Source organism: Festucalex cinctus, chromosome 14, assembly GCF_051991245.1.
Source record: "Festucalex cinctus isolate MCC-2025b chromosome 14, RoL_Fcin_1.0, whole genome shotgun sequence".
NCBI classification, from domain to species: Eukaryota; Metazoa; Chordata; class Actinopteri; order Syngnathiformes; family Syngnathidae; genus Festucalex; species Festucalex cinctus.
The window spans coordinates 26,525,038-26,540,037 of NC_135424.1; the positions used below are offsets into that span (position 1 = coordinate 26,525,038).

At 41.6% G+C, this 15,000-nt stretch overlaps 1 protein-coding gene across 11 annotated transcripts in view; it reads left to right on the plus strand.

Moving 5' to 3' along the window:
- aprt (adenine phosphoribosyltransferase) overlaps positions 1-14,818 on the plus strand; it is a 131,710-nt gene extending 116,892 nt beyond the window's left edge. The window contains exons 5-9 of one of the 11 annotated variants that reach the window (XR_013278309.1): positions 10,592-10,866; positions 13,258-13,329; positions 13,396-13,476; positions 13,583-13,669; positions 13,756-14,818. Coding sequence is in view for 1 of the 11 variants with exons in the window: in XM_077494582.1 (XP_077350708.1) it covers positions 8,961-9,229 (269 nt within the window). In the remaining 10 variants the exon portion in view is untranslated. Of the gene's footprint in view, positions 1-8,960; positions 13,330-13,395; positions 13,477-13,582; positions 13,670-13,755 lie in introns of those variants that run through there. The other 10 variants (XR_013278310.1, XR_013278306.1, XR_013278308.1 and 7 more) reach the window with 10 other exon arrangements.
- Positions 14,819-15,000: the final 182 nt, after the last annotated feature.

The following is a 15,000-nucleotide window of genomic DNA, read 5'->3' on the forward strand; positions in this document are numbered from 1 at the left end:
CTGCCCTTTTACATCTTGTCTTTAATGCAAATACTTCAAAATTGAGCTTTTGTTTGCTGAAAAACAATTCTATTGCCATAACTTTTTTTCTGTGCAGACATACACGCACGCCACACACGCTAGCCAATAGCAGAGAGGTTAATATTAACCCTGTTTCCCTCATTAGCTAGCAGCAGCATGATTGAGGAGAAAAAAAAATACTAATGAAAATAATGCATCTTGAGCTATTTCGTTTTTTCAATTGTTTCAACCTGAATTTGTTGTTCAATCTGAACCATTACATTTTATATGAAATGACAGGGCTAGGTTTATCAATTCAATGTGTTGTTCTTTTTTTAATCAATTGTGTTGTCAAAACTAAATTAAAAAGAGTTTTTGGCCATTTCATGTCGATGCAAAAGTGAACCCTGAGCTGTATTGCTTAAAACAAGCAGACAAGTAGGACAAATTGGTAGCTAAACCAACCACTGAAATGGACCAATGAAATGAGAGAGGTTTAGCGAAGAAATTGTGCATCACTGATTGAAACAGAGACAAAACCACGTCACATTAGTCTTACCCAGGTGAACCCATACAAGTCAGTTATGCTGAGAGGAAGAGAAATCTCAGGGGACCTCAGGAAGTGGGTAGTGACAGCTCATCTGTCTGTGGAAAGCTATAAAGTAATCTAAAAAAAAATTTGAGCTTCATCATTCCACTGTGAAGCAAATCATCTGCAACTAGAGAACAGTGAAAATTACTACAACCCTGCCTAGCTGTGGATGACATTCTAAAATATCAGAAGAGACACAAGAAAAATGACAATTCAGGTAAAAGACAACCCAAACATATCATCAAGGGAGCCAGAGAGCACTTGGACAAACCTGAAGCCTTTTGGAAGTCCCTTCTGTGGACAGATGAGTCCAAAATTGAACTGTTTGGTCACAACTAAAACAGTCATGTTTGGTCAAAAATTCATATTATGGTATAAACTGCATCCCTTCACGGTAACGGTATATAACACAGTACAGAATTAAGTGTTTTTTTTTTTTAAATATATAATAATTTGCATAGTCCTTTGTAGAAGCTAAATTGATAAAAAAAAAAAATTACTTTGGGTAACATTGCGCAAATATTAAATCAAAATTTAAACATTCTCTGCTGCAAAATAGTGCAAACAAAAATTATTGTTATTTTAAATGAAAACAGTACAACTGGCTTACCCCGGGTTTACACCGGATGCGGTTGCGTTGCGGTTGCGTTGCGGTTGCGGTGCGTTCCGGCGACGCAAGCAATTAGATTCCATTCATTCGAATGGTGCAGTTTACACCGCTTGCGTGTGCCTTGCGTGTCGAATGCGTCTAAGCTGCGGCGTGCCGCAGCCTTTCTGCAAGGATAGACCTATTTTCTATTTTTGCCGGACGCCGCAGCGGTAGGCCTCCGGCAAATGGCAAGCTAGCACAAAACACATCGAGCGGGACAGGAAGACCAACGCAGTTTCAAAATAAATTTCCGGTTACCTTTCAAGATAAAACACTCGCCAGCTCCTATTTCGCAAGCAGCTTGCTTGTTTAATATCCCTTCATTGGTACAGGCACGTAACCGATTTGTACCTGATGTAGCGTTCGACCTTCACCAATAGAGGGTGCTACTACACAGTAGAATAGCTGTGATAAGTTTGATCATACGCATGCAAACATTACATCACTCTTTTCTCTTTTTTTTTTTTGTTAATATAACTCAAAACTATAACTCTTTGTATGCCTATTACCATCATGTTGACATTCAAAATAGTAACTTTAATGTACGTAACAATATTTGATTATGCATCAATTTCAAAACTGTTTTGCATTTGCAAAAACCTTATGTGGCTACATTTTTATCTCTTAAGACTTGTATTCACTAAGATATGAAGGAGGACGCCTGTTGCGTCAAGGATATCTCGGCGGTGGTTTGTCAACAGTCATCTCGTCGCTATCATCATCTGAGTCCGGTGGAACAGCTTGAGAGTCGGTGACAATCTTCTTGAAGAATGAAGAGTTCCGCGTGATGGAGTGTCCATTTCTTGCAGCGGTGATCATTAAGCCTTTGACTTCAGATACTGTGTATGGATCAGCATTGTAAGGCGTGGTGAGCTTGTTGCGTTTAGGTTGGCGATGTAGTACGACGTCTCCTGGAATGATGGTACTTGGTGTTGCATGACGACGCGTCTGCATAAGTCTTTATCTTGGCTTTAGCTTCTCGATCTTTTGGTCTGACTTCATGATCTGAACTGCCGAGCGTGACTGTAGCTGCTGGAATCTTTGTGTGAAATGCTTCTACAATGCGGTCAGTTTTGCCTACTGCGCGCATGAAACGTTCCGCAACAGCATTAGCCTGAGGCCATTGGGGTGTGATTTTGCGATGATGAAATCCAAGGTAGTTTGCGAACTGAGCAAACTGAGTACTGTTGAAAGGCGGGCCATTGTCAGTCTTGAGGATTCTGGGTATCCCAAACATGGAAAATATTTTTGTCCATGACAGGTATGACTGTATTGGTGGATGTTGACTTTAAAGGTTCCACGACTGGGTGGCGTGTGTATTCATCAATGATGACGAGCAGGTAGTCTCCTGTTGGGAGAGGTCCATAGAAGTCTGCGCTCAGGCTGTGCCAGGGGGCTTCTGGTAGCTCAGTCATCTGTAGTGGCTCTGACGAATTAACTGGTGTGTTTGCTTGGCACGCTAAGCATTTTTTGACTATAGTTTCTACTTTCTGGTCTATGTTTGGAAACCAGACTTTTGTCCTGAGTAGTGCTTTTGTTTTGGCAATACCCTGGTGTCCTTCATGTGCTAGTTCTAAGACTTTGTCTTGTAGGGCTGCTGGAATGATGATTCTTGTTTCTTAGAATGATGTTGTCAGTTGATGACACTGGTAGTTCATTGCTGACTTGTTCAAATTATTTGAGAATAGCAGCATGTTGTGCGTCATTTGCGATTTTATGCCATGTGTTGTTCCTGATACTCTCTCAATTATGTCATCCGTTTCTAGTTTGTGCAGTTCATCCTCCACTTTCTGCCGGATGTGGAAGGGCACTCGTCTGTGTGGCTGGCACGTTGGCTGTACGTTTGGGTTAATGTGGAGTTTTACTTGAAAGTCTTTCAGCTTGCCAATTCCTTCGAACAGTTCAGGGCAGGTGTTGACTAGCTCATCCTAAACAGTCTTGGTAGTTGGGGTGGGTAGCAGTGACGTCACAACCTTGATTAGACCTAGCTTTGTGGACGTATCAAAGCTGAGTATTGAGAAACAATCTCCTTGAATTACATAGAAAGTGCTCAGGGACTGTTTATTTCCTTTTTGCACTGTTGCTTTAAACTCACCCACAACAGGGCGAGGGACTTTGGAGCGATATGGATACATTTTTGTCTGGGCTGGCTAAAGTGGTGGACGTGGTTCAAGTTTCTTATGTGTTGCTTTGTTGATTATATTTGCTGTGGCTCCAGAGTCTATCAGGACTGGCACACTGAGATTGTTGATTTAAACTGTGGTCTGTGGTAGCTACGTAGTGTCCATATTCACTACAAACACATACTGCTACTACTGTCAATGCTTGATGACTCAGGTCTGTTATGCTCTTCAGGTGCGTTACTGGTTACATGGTGTACTTGCTTTTTGTTGTCTTTGTGTTGTTTTGTGTCAGCTCCTTTGTTTGATGAACGACATTGATTTGCAAAATGGTTCTGCTTACCACATGCTCTGCAGGTCTTGGGTGGGCAGTCTTCTTTATGTGGATATCTGCCTCCACAGTTTCTGCATTGATTGTTGGATTTGCCTCGCTTGGTGTATTTGTTTCCAATTGAGGGCTTGCTTTGAGTTTGTTGATGTAATGCATTTATAGTGGCAGCTGCACCTTGTTCTATACCTGTAGCTTGCATCTCGGACATTTCCAAAGTTCTTCCGTGGTCTAGAAGTCCACTTAGCGTCATTTCTGGCTCTCTCAACGCTTTTCTGCATAGCTGGATAATGTGCAGCTTTGTATTAACTGAGCTTTTATTTCAGAATCCGTGTCTGTAAACTCACAGTTCTTTGCTAGCATTCGTAGCCTGGTGTGATAACTGTCCAAGTCTTCTCCTGGTTGCTGTACTGCTTTTCTGAATATGTACACTTGATATTGTATATTCTTTTTGGGTGAAAAATACCCCGTGAGCTTCTGCTTTGCATCTGCATATTTGTCCGTTTCTGCCGCCATCGTGTCATAAATATCGTATACACGTTCACCTGCTAAGTGTAGCATCAATGCTTTTAGCCTAGCATCTCCATTAATGTTTATGGCAGTGGTGTAGTTTTCAAGCCGTTGTAGCCATTTTATCCAACGTGGTCCAACTGAACAGGGATCACTTTCAGCATCAAATGGAGAAAGAGCGACGTTATTAGCAAACGACATGTCCGTGGTGCTCCTGTAGTTAGCTTGTATCCACTTAGCTTAGCTTAGCAACTCGATCCGGAGTGCTGTCCTTTTCCTTCCTTTTCTTTTTTATTCTTTCCTCGACGGGCTTCTCTTCCGCACGCAGGTTAGATACTCACAAGATTAATCCTCGTCGCCAGTGTGATATTTCTTGTTTTGTATCATGAAATATCGATGAGACAGACAACGATGTGCTCAAAGCGGCTTGCTTGTTTAATCTCCCTTCGTTGGTACAGGCACGTAACCGATCTGTCTTTCAACCTGATGTAGCGTTCGACCTTCACCAATAGAGGGTGCTACTACACAGTAGAATAGCTGTGATAAGTTTGACCATACGCATGCAAACATTACAACCACCCCCTACACACTCTTACACTTGGTCCAGTCTGCACCCTTTTAGCAGTGCCTGGTCGACCTGGGACTCTTGATCCCACACCCCCTGGACACAAAAGCATGTAAGTAAAACATACAATACCCATCACTCACCACCCTGACAGAATAACCCATTTAAAAAACCTACAGTAAAAATATTGCACATTACTCCATGATATCTATTCCACAGGCTGGCGCCCTCCCTGGATGCCATCACGACCAGTACAATAAATACCTATCAAATATATGCCATGAGTCTTTCTTGTGCAAATTAGCATTCTCTTAAGTGACCTGTGCAAAGTGCTGTGTGAACATTAAAAGTGCTACATGCAAACTCGATGTAACGGACATTGTGTTTGTTACAATATCTTTAGCTAAGACAGGCAGTTGCAGCGTATCCTGAAGTGTTGGGATTTGTTTCTTAACTATATTTTTAACTTGCAGATAATGTAAGAAATTTCCGCTTTTTATTTAATATTTTTGGACCGAGTTTATATACGATATAAACTTACTATCTGAGAAAAGGCGATGAAGGTGTGTAAATCCTTTCTGCTCCCATAAACCTAAATGGAACGACTGATTATTAAGTTGAAAGTCGGGGTTATGCCAAATGGGAGAAAGCCCACAGGGCGCCAATTGGGAGTTTTTTAATTTCTAATGCCTTCCACCAGGCAGTCAGGGTGGCGGCTATCATTGGGTTTTTAAAACAATTATATCGTTTTAGCAATTTTGTAATAAAGAGTAAATCTGAGAGTCTACGGTTATTACAATCCTTCTGCTCCAGTTCCAACCAACAGTTAGTATCTCTGTTGGGTTGTGTCCATAGCACAAGATATTCTAGTTGATTAGCTATATAGTAGTACATAAAGTTTGGTGCCTCTAAACCTCCTTTAGATTTACTTTCCTGAAGTGTGGATAGACTAATCTTTGCTTTTTTTAAATTCTAATAGAATTTTGTGATAGAGTCCAGCGATTGGAACCAGTTAGACGTAGGTTTAAATGGAATCATTGAAAATAAATAATTTATCTTTGGTAAAACTTTAATTTTTATAGTAGCTATTCATCCTATTAAAGAGATGGGAAGATTATTCCAGCACTCCAGGTCACTGCGGATGCTATCCAGTAATGGTAAAAGATTTAAAGAAGTTAATTCAGTTAACTTAGGTGAAATTTTAACACCTAAGTATTTTAAAGTGTATGGGACAGCTCAGGACATTTTTTAATATGTTGTTTGGAACGATATAATATACACGACAAAATGAGCGGCTCGTCGAGTCAAAACATATTAAAAGAGTATTTCCTTATTTTTAAATTAACCGCGCAAAATCTGGCCATTTGGCGCGCTCCAGCGGCCGAATCGGATATTACATCAGCGGAAGAACGGAAGTCAGCGTCTTTGCTTTGCCACTGCAAGCTCATGACTGCTGTGTGTTTTATCATCAACGAATTTCTACAATGCCGTCTCGTTGCATGGCCGGATTTTGTTGTAATCGAAGGGAGGGTGGTGTGAACCTTTTTCGGTTCCCTCAAGATGCAGTTCTTGGCGAAAAATGGACAAAGCAAGTACAGCGGACGAGCGGGGCATCTAGAGTATCTTTATGTTCAGTAGATAACTGAGGTATATTTAAGCTATTAAGGAATACCTCAATATGTTCAGGGTTAGGTCTATTAATTTATGAGTATAGATTACGATAATAGTTATAGAAATTATGGTTAATTTCTTCTGGTGATTGTGTGCATTCACCATTTGTACCTTTAATAGCCGTTATAAGAGATTTTTCCCGATTACGTTGAAGTTGATTTGCCAGAAATTTACCTGATTTGTTATGTTCAAAATTATTATATCTCAACTGTTGTATTATAAACTTTTTAGATATGTTGTCTAACTGTTATTTTTATATTTTGTAATTCAGTCCATATTTGATTATTTGGGTTTGTTGCATATTCATCCGTTAGTAGTTTAATTTTATCTTCCAAGTATTTTTCTAATTTTTGATCCTGTTTCTTTTTACAAGTTGAATATGATATAATTTTTCCTCTAATTACCGCTTTCCCTGCTTCCCAGAGAAGAGATGCATATATATATTTGGAGAGTCATTTAGTTCCAAAAAATCTGCCCATTCCCTTCTTATAATTTTATCAAACCCTACGTCTTTCAGTAGTGAGATGTTAAAACGCCATATCGGGGGTGGTTTAAAGGTACAGTGATACCTCGGCCAACGAACGCTTAAGCTCACGAACTTTTCGCCTCACGAACATTAAATTCGTGAGTATATAGTCTCTGCTGACGAACTAGTTTTCGGCGGACGAACCAAACCACGCGGTCGAACAGCACCACGGTGGCGGCCACGAGAAGCTGACGCATGCTCACGGCGTCCCAGTTCGTCACCCCCTTTCTTTTAGTGCGGACGCGGTTTGTGTTTGATAGGCATTTTGGACCATATTGAGTGTACTTTCGCTATTATGGGACCGAAAAAGACCCCACCACAGGCTAGTGTTAAGCCTAATGCTACGTTCTTGCCAAAAGCGAGGGACGGCGAGGGACGGCGGCGCGTTTGCATTGTAGTCAATGGAGTCCGCGCCACTAAAAAAAGCGAAAGTGCTATCACGTACCTCAAAAAAGGAAAAAATAGTGCCACGGCAGTTTAGTCCCAGGAAAGAGGTGAAAGTAGTTGGCGGTGCTCACTTTTTGTTGACTCGCTAAAGTGCTCCACTTCCTTGTTCACCAAGGGACACACCTCCTCCGCTACAGTGAGCACGAAAGTGCGAATGAGCGGCAACTGTTCCATAAACACTCTATGCGGTGAAACGCTCGCGAATGAAGTAAGTCTACCATTGCTACCATCCTTAAGAACTACCATCACAAAGGTAAATAAAATGACTTTATTATACAGTACAGTTTATTTCTTTAATTACAATACAATAGCACATTTATTATACATAAAATAAGGTATATTTTTGTGTAGTTTTAAGGCTTATTGAGTAGAAAATTATGTTTTATAGGGACCTGGGAACGGATTATTCTCATTTTAATGGTTTCTTATGGGAAATAAATGTTCGGAAGACAAACTTTTCGCCTTACAAACCCTTTCTGGGAACCAATTATGTTCGTGAGCTGAGGTATCACTGTATAGTCAATTTGTAGAGTGAGGGAGACTGGTGCACGGTCACTAATAATTATAGAATGTATTTTCATAAGTTTTATCAGCAATAGAATTATTTGTAAGGAAAAAAATCAATTCTTGAGAATGATCGGTGCACCGCAGAGAAGAAAGTAAATTCCTTCTTAGTTGGGTTTTGAAGTCTCCAGCCGTCGCTGAGGCCAAAATCATCCATATATTCCTCTATTACTTTAGCGGATCGGAATCGCCTTGTATATATCGTATTATTAGAACGATCTATTCATGGGTTTAAGACCGTGTTAAAATCACTTCCAATAATAATAGTAGAATTTGCTGCTAAATCAAGTAACCGAGAGGAAAAATTCATGGAAAAAAGCCGGGTCATCATTATTTGGGGCATATAAATTACCAATTGTATATACTTTATTAAATATAGTTACCTGGATAATAATATATCGGCCCTCTAAATCTATTACTATATTATTTAGAGTAAAGAATAAATTGTTATGTATAAGTATAGAGACACCTCTTTGTCTACTATTATAGGAGGTAGAGTAAACTTGACTAAAATTTCTATCAATAAATAATTTTTCTTCTGATTTTTGTAGGTGGGTTTCTTGTAGGAGACAAATATCTGCCTTAAAGTTTGAGAGATGGTCTAAAATTTGTATTCTTTTTGCCTGGGAGCGAGCACCACACACATTCCAGGAGACCAGAACTAATTTATGCATACAAACAATGTAGACTCAGTCCTATGTATACATCTGTATGAGCTGCTTATTAATATTAATATATTATAGGATAGCAAAAGAGTAATTAGGAAATTTATATAATTTATATAAAGAGAGAGGTAACAAGTAGATAAGTATAATAGTGAAAAAAAATGAGGGGGGAAGTGAGTGTGAAGGAAATCTGTGGGGTATTCAACATAACAATACACCAGTAAATAGTGGATCTTGTTCTTTCGGTCACGACCCACAGCTTGTGACCATAGGTGAGGGTCGGAACGTAGATCGACCGGTAAATCGAGAGCTTTGCCTTTCAGCTCAGCTCTTTCTTCACCACAACGGACCGATACAGAATCCGCATCACTGCAGACGCTGCACCTATCTGCCTGTCGATCTCCCGCTCCATCCTGCCCTCACTCGTGAACAAGACCCCAAGAAACTTGAACTCATCCACTTGGGGCAGGATCTCATCCCCGACCCGGAGAGGGCACCACACCCTTTTCCAACTGAGGACCATGGTCTCAGATTTGGAGGTGCTGATCTTCATCCCAACCGCTTCGCACTAGGCTGCGAAACGCTCCAGTGAGAATTGGAGATCCCGGCTTGATGAAGCCAACAGCACCACATCATCTGCAAAAAGCAGAGATGCAATGTTGAGGCCACCAAACCGGCCCCCCTCAACACCTCGGCTGCACCTAGAAATTCTATCCATAAAAATTATGAACAGAATCAGTTGAGGGCAGCATTGGTGGAGTTCAACCCTCACTGGAAACGAAACAGACTTACTACTGGTGGTCTCTTTCCATGAGAAGGATGTGATTTCCTAGCAAAGAAGAAGAGCGGAGTGTTGTGGAGTTGTGGTGTGGTGGGGGGAGAAAAGACTAGTGGTAATCAGAGGATGCTAAAAACAAACTAACTACTTTCAAGCAGCTCATGCTTTTGAGCTGAGCATTTGTCACGATCGGTCAAGAGGTGACGAAGAGAAAGATCAAGCAGCGGATTCAGCATAGGAGGGTGTGAATAGCGACAGACACGTCAGACGGGCGTCCGCTTCAAAAGCCACCGCCTCCGGTGTTCTCAAGGCACGTTGTAACATCGTCGTATCTCTTGACGATTCAACGTAATCTGACGAGGAATCCGGTGAGGAATTTGGCGAACTCGAGCCGCGTTCATCAGTTGAACGGATCCCTCCACGTCTGGCAGCAATATCAGCAGCATAGATTCTTCCCTGGAAGCTTCTGGAAGCCGCGGAGGTAAGCTAACGTGTAGCATTTTGCTCAGTGCTTCTTTAAATAGAATGATCACAATTGTATTAGTTCAGTATATTGAATGTCACAGGAATGAAATTACTTTTATGGATGAGAATATTCACAGTCATGCTTCTGTAAATGTGCAATGTCTGTACCATGTACGCAAGTTACGGAACATTCAATTACAGTTGGTGCAGCGTACAGAGATGGCCCTTTCGCGGCCCCACGCCGTACGACCGAGAGGTAAAAAAAAAAAAAAAAAGTCACAATACCTTGCAACAATAATAAAAAACAATTACATATTAATGGAAACTATATACAGTATTTTTCTGTAATTTACAGGTAGACCCAGAAGCAGGACAACACTCACTAAGCACACTAAGTATTAATACTTGGTGTCAGTGCATGCTTGTTAGTTAACTTTGTTGATGCTGTCCCCCGTGGCCAGGCGTGGGTGGCTATGTCCCTCTGTTGTTTGCTCGGTGGCGGTTGCGTCTTGGCCGTTCCCTGGGCCCCCGGTGCCGTGTTGGGGTGCTCTCCCTGGCGTTTGGGGCGGTACCGCCTCGGCGTGGCCCGTTGCTCGCTCCATGCCCGGCGACCTGGTTCGGGGAGGGTGGGCCTCTGGTGTGCCCCGTAGTTCCCTCTCCCCTCCCCCTTCTCCCCCCGTCATCTCTTCCTTCTCGCCTCTCTCATGACAGTTCCAGCGGCGCCCGACAAGCGGCCGCCACCTGCTCATGTTCCGGCAGCGCTCGACAAGCGGCCGCCACCTGCTCATGTTCCGGCGGTGCAAACCCTGCGGCCGCCACCTGCTCCTATTCCAGTGGCGCAAGTGCTGCGGCCGCCTTCACCCTTCGTTTGGCATCCAGGATGCCCTCCTGCTCGGCCCGGCCGGGATTCGCTCGTATGGCGTCTTGGTCGACCTCCAGCAGGATTGCTATGACCTTTACCCATTCCATCACGTCCGTGGTCACAGGTATCATTGGACTGCATTACTGGCTTCCCTGCTCCCCGAGGCAACACAGGCAACTGTAGTAGCTGGTTTCTCTAATATGGCTTATTCCCTCCACCTGTCTAAAACCGGGGTCTGCCGGGAGGCGTCCTTTGACCCCCCCCCCCCCCCCTCAAAGAACGCCTCCCGTTGCTCGGTGGCGGTTGCGTGGGGGCTGTGGGGCAGTGGGGCGCCGTGGGGCTCCGCCGGGAATCGTTCTACAGCGTTGGGCCTGGGGCGCGGGCCGGGGCGGGGGTGCTCTGGGCGCGTCTGGGTTGGCTCTCTGGCCGGTGGCCACCCGGGGGACGTGGGTGGTTGTGCCTTGGTGCTGCCGCGGCTTGGGGGATACTGAGGCAGCCGTGCTCGCTTTGCTGGGCCGCAGTAGACGGCTCCCCTCTTTGGTGGTGGTCCTTATGCATGCCAGATCCATCACACCAGCATCCACTGAAATTCAAACAGAATTCGCCTCTCCCTCCCACTGCTCGTTGAATCAGTGGATGCTGGTGTCTGTGGACCTCACTTTGCTTCATCTATCCTTCTATGATAGCGCTTAAACATTACAGATCACGACTGCGTACAAACACGGAAAAACAAACCAAAGAGGGCGCATTTCGAAGCATCTCATTGGACAATAACCACAATTACGTCATGCATGTCGGACCCCGAGCATAGCTGCCCGCTCAGTTTGCCGGAGCCGGTAACCCACACAAAGTTACCGATCAATACAAAATGTGCAAGAGATAAGAGTGCCAACAATTTTTGCTTCATTAGTTGAAAAATGAAGCTGATGTCAACAAAAAATGAAGTCCTCCCTCGTTGGGGATCGTTCAAATCCACGAAATCAGCCCTCGGCCCACCACCCAAGTGGATGGATTAACCACCCAGTCAGAACTGAGGGTAACCTAACATCCAGTCAGCTGTGGGAGATGGGGAACACTCAGCATCCCATGGCAGAACAAGAGAATACAGAGGTCAACGGGAATGCCTGTGTCATTTTGTGCTTTTATGTTTTAAGTTTATGTCAGTCCAGAAAAACGCTTATCTGAACAATGGGATGTAAAATTAAGCAAGTTCAACATCACCAAACTTTCTTGTTGCGAGTCGTACGGTTGATCTCATTTAGTTGATATGATGAATTTGTATTGTTGAATAAGTGAATTTCACTGGCCAGCCAGTTTCGGTTGAAACGTGGGACATAACCTGCACCTTTAATTTTTTATTTTACAGGTACAAAATTTTTTCACAGGTACAAATCATGCCTTTTACAGATACAAATTTATACGTTTTTCTACAGGTACAAAAACATATTTACGAGTTACTTTGCACCATATTTAACTCCATAAGCTAACGAACTGCACTGAAACGGTACAGGAGTGTTTACATGAAGAATGGATCTTATTTCAGTCGTTTTTAACAGGCTGTTTAAAACAGTTGAAGATAGAACATTGAATAGCGTTTTCATTTAGGTTTAGTTTTTAAAATAAATTAAGTGCACTTGTATAGTAATAGTAATGTAAGGTTTATCTGAAATTGGTTTATCTTCTGTGTATAACTTATTTCATCACGAAAGCAAGCAGAGAGGTGTCATGCTGCAGGATATTTGGTGAGGCAAGTAAAAGTATTTTTAAGTAATTACTAATTATTGAGCCGATAATGAACTTTGCATTTTTTCACACTGTAATAAAACAAAGGTGTAAATGTTGTACTTTGTTGCTTTTAACTCTTTTACTGCCACACGTTATCAAAAAAAAACAAAAAACTTTAATATGACAAAGGCTTTGATAATTTATATCATCCTCGAAAACATTGTTTCCTCAAATTTCATACACATTGAGACCATTGAAAAGAGAGACAATGTTGCCATCTGCTGGCTATAGATAGTGAGGGTTTTTGATTCCACAACTCATTGATCAGGCAGCACGTGCTGTACTTAGACGGTGAACTGCCCATTGATAAAAATAATAATAATAATAATAAAACAAAAAAAAACATCATTGACATCATTTAACGTTTATGATGGCATACATCGTGATTTTACTAATCGTTATTAAACGTTTTTGGCGGTCAAAGAGTTAATATCATTTGTTGTCTGTTCATGTACAAGGTTACTTGTGCTGTTTTGACGAGTCACATGGCGTACAGGTGGTGCCATCGTCTTCGAAACCAGATGGCTAATTAGTCATTTACTACTTATTCAAACTTAGAAGGCATGTTGTACCTTTGGCCAGAGCTTGGTGGACCTCCTTGGTAAGGAAACAGTCAGGTGAACAAACACTCAAAGTATTTATTTCTAAGAAACTGAAGAATGCTGAGGTGAACTACCTTTCACCACATCCAAATATTGAAATTACTGACAGAGAATATAACTTGGCACAGGTTTAATGTGGAAGGAGAAGATGCGGAGGTCTTACCTATAAGGAGGAAAGGGGTCAAAGCGCAAATTTTAAGGTAATATTGGTATGTTTTCAGAGTTCATAATATGAGATGATAACATACTAATTAATAGAATATCAGTTGTGCTCAGATTTCAGGCTGTGAATGTTTCTTCAAAATGTTCTGTCCACAAAATCCATTCTGAGGAGGAGAGCAAGACAGGTAAATGATTCTGTGCACTGTACGACATGATTGTGATGATATTGCGGTTACACATATTGCTGACTTGTACAGTAAGTTTGAAACTTACATGCTGTGTTGTTGATAGTTTAGGTGCACAACTCACTTTATCAAGACTACAAACCACAATTCTAACTCTACAACAGTGCACCCAGTTCCATCGTTAATTTGACTTGTGAGTAATAATAACTACTATGATTATCAAAGAACACAATAATCACCAAAAAAAAAATGTTGAACAGAGTCTTCTACTTGTTTCAGGCAACCCTTTTTGCAGTTCTTGGGGACCAACCGGAAGAAAGGGAAATACTATATTCGTAGTTAAGTTTTTCAAAGGTCACTGTTGTTATAGAACCAAATCATCATAAATTTTAGCACATTCTTTTTTGTTTTCCAATCAGCACTGTTGTACTCGGAAGGTAAACGGAAAGCTTGCAAACATGCTCGGGAGCACCTGAAACACGGCATCGAAAAGAGGAAGATACCAATTTGTAAGGCATATTTTTAAAATTGTTTTTCCACGCCATTACTAAGGAATATAAACACTTCACTATAAGCCAGTTGGGCCATGGCTTGGATAATTATTTTTTTCCCTGAAAAAAGGATATGTTCAATAATAATAAAATGAATGTATTGTTGCATGCATTTTACACCCCTCTATTGATTCAAAAACATATTTTGGGTTTCTGGAACTAAAGTAGTTATGTACTTTAAGTTACATTCTTTGTAAATGCTCCATTCCATTTGGAGCACACATACAATAAACACAGTGTGCATAACACTTCATTACTTCAAAATTTAAAGCAACCTTTAAATTTTTTTTTTTTTTAAATCCAGGTTTATGGTGTTTGACCACCTGGTCTCTGGTCAAGAACATTTTGCATTGCAAATGCTCAATAAGCGAATGTGATTGAAAAGGGAAGTCAACGCAAAAAAAATCTTTACAATAATATGTTGTATGTGCCCCCACTAGTATCGACATGGTATTCTGATTAATATTGTTTGTGTAAGCAGCAAAATCCATCCATCTCTCCATCTCTGCGGTGGCCATTTTGTCACTTGCTGTCGACTGAAAATGACCGTTTTCATCACCATTTCTCAGGTAATGAGCAGTCACAGCTCAACTTCAGAAAACAGGTGAGCTGTGACTGGTTGTTACCTTAGCCCGAACAACTGTGATGTCATTTTGAGTTGGCAGCAAGTGACAAAATGGCTGCCCCTTAAATTTAGTATTTCTTGTAACCAGTTGAAACTAGAAACCAAATGTTCTGTTTCAAGATGTTTCAATATGTCCTATCAAGAAAATAAACATCTTTTAATAATACTGACATTGTTGTTGAGTCTTTTGTTGTTGTTTTTTTAAATGTAACAGTTGTCTGGCCCAGTGTAGGGCTACATGGAGTCTGCCGGATATGGCCCAGCCAAGGGCCAGCTGTGGTTATACAATTTGGCTTAGATGTGGCCCACATAAATTAGGGTAGGATCGTGCCGTTCCCAATCTGCGAC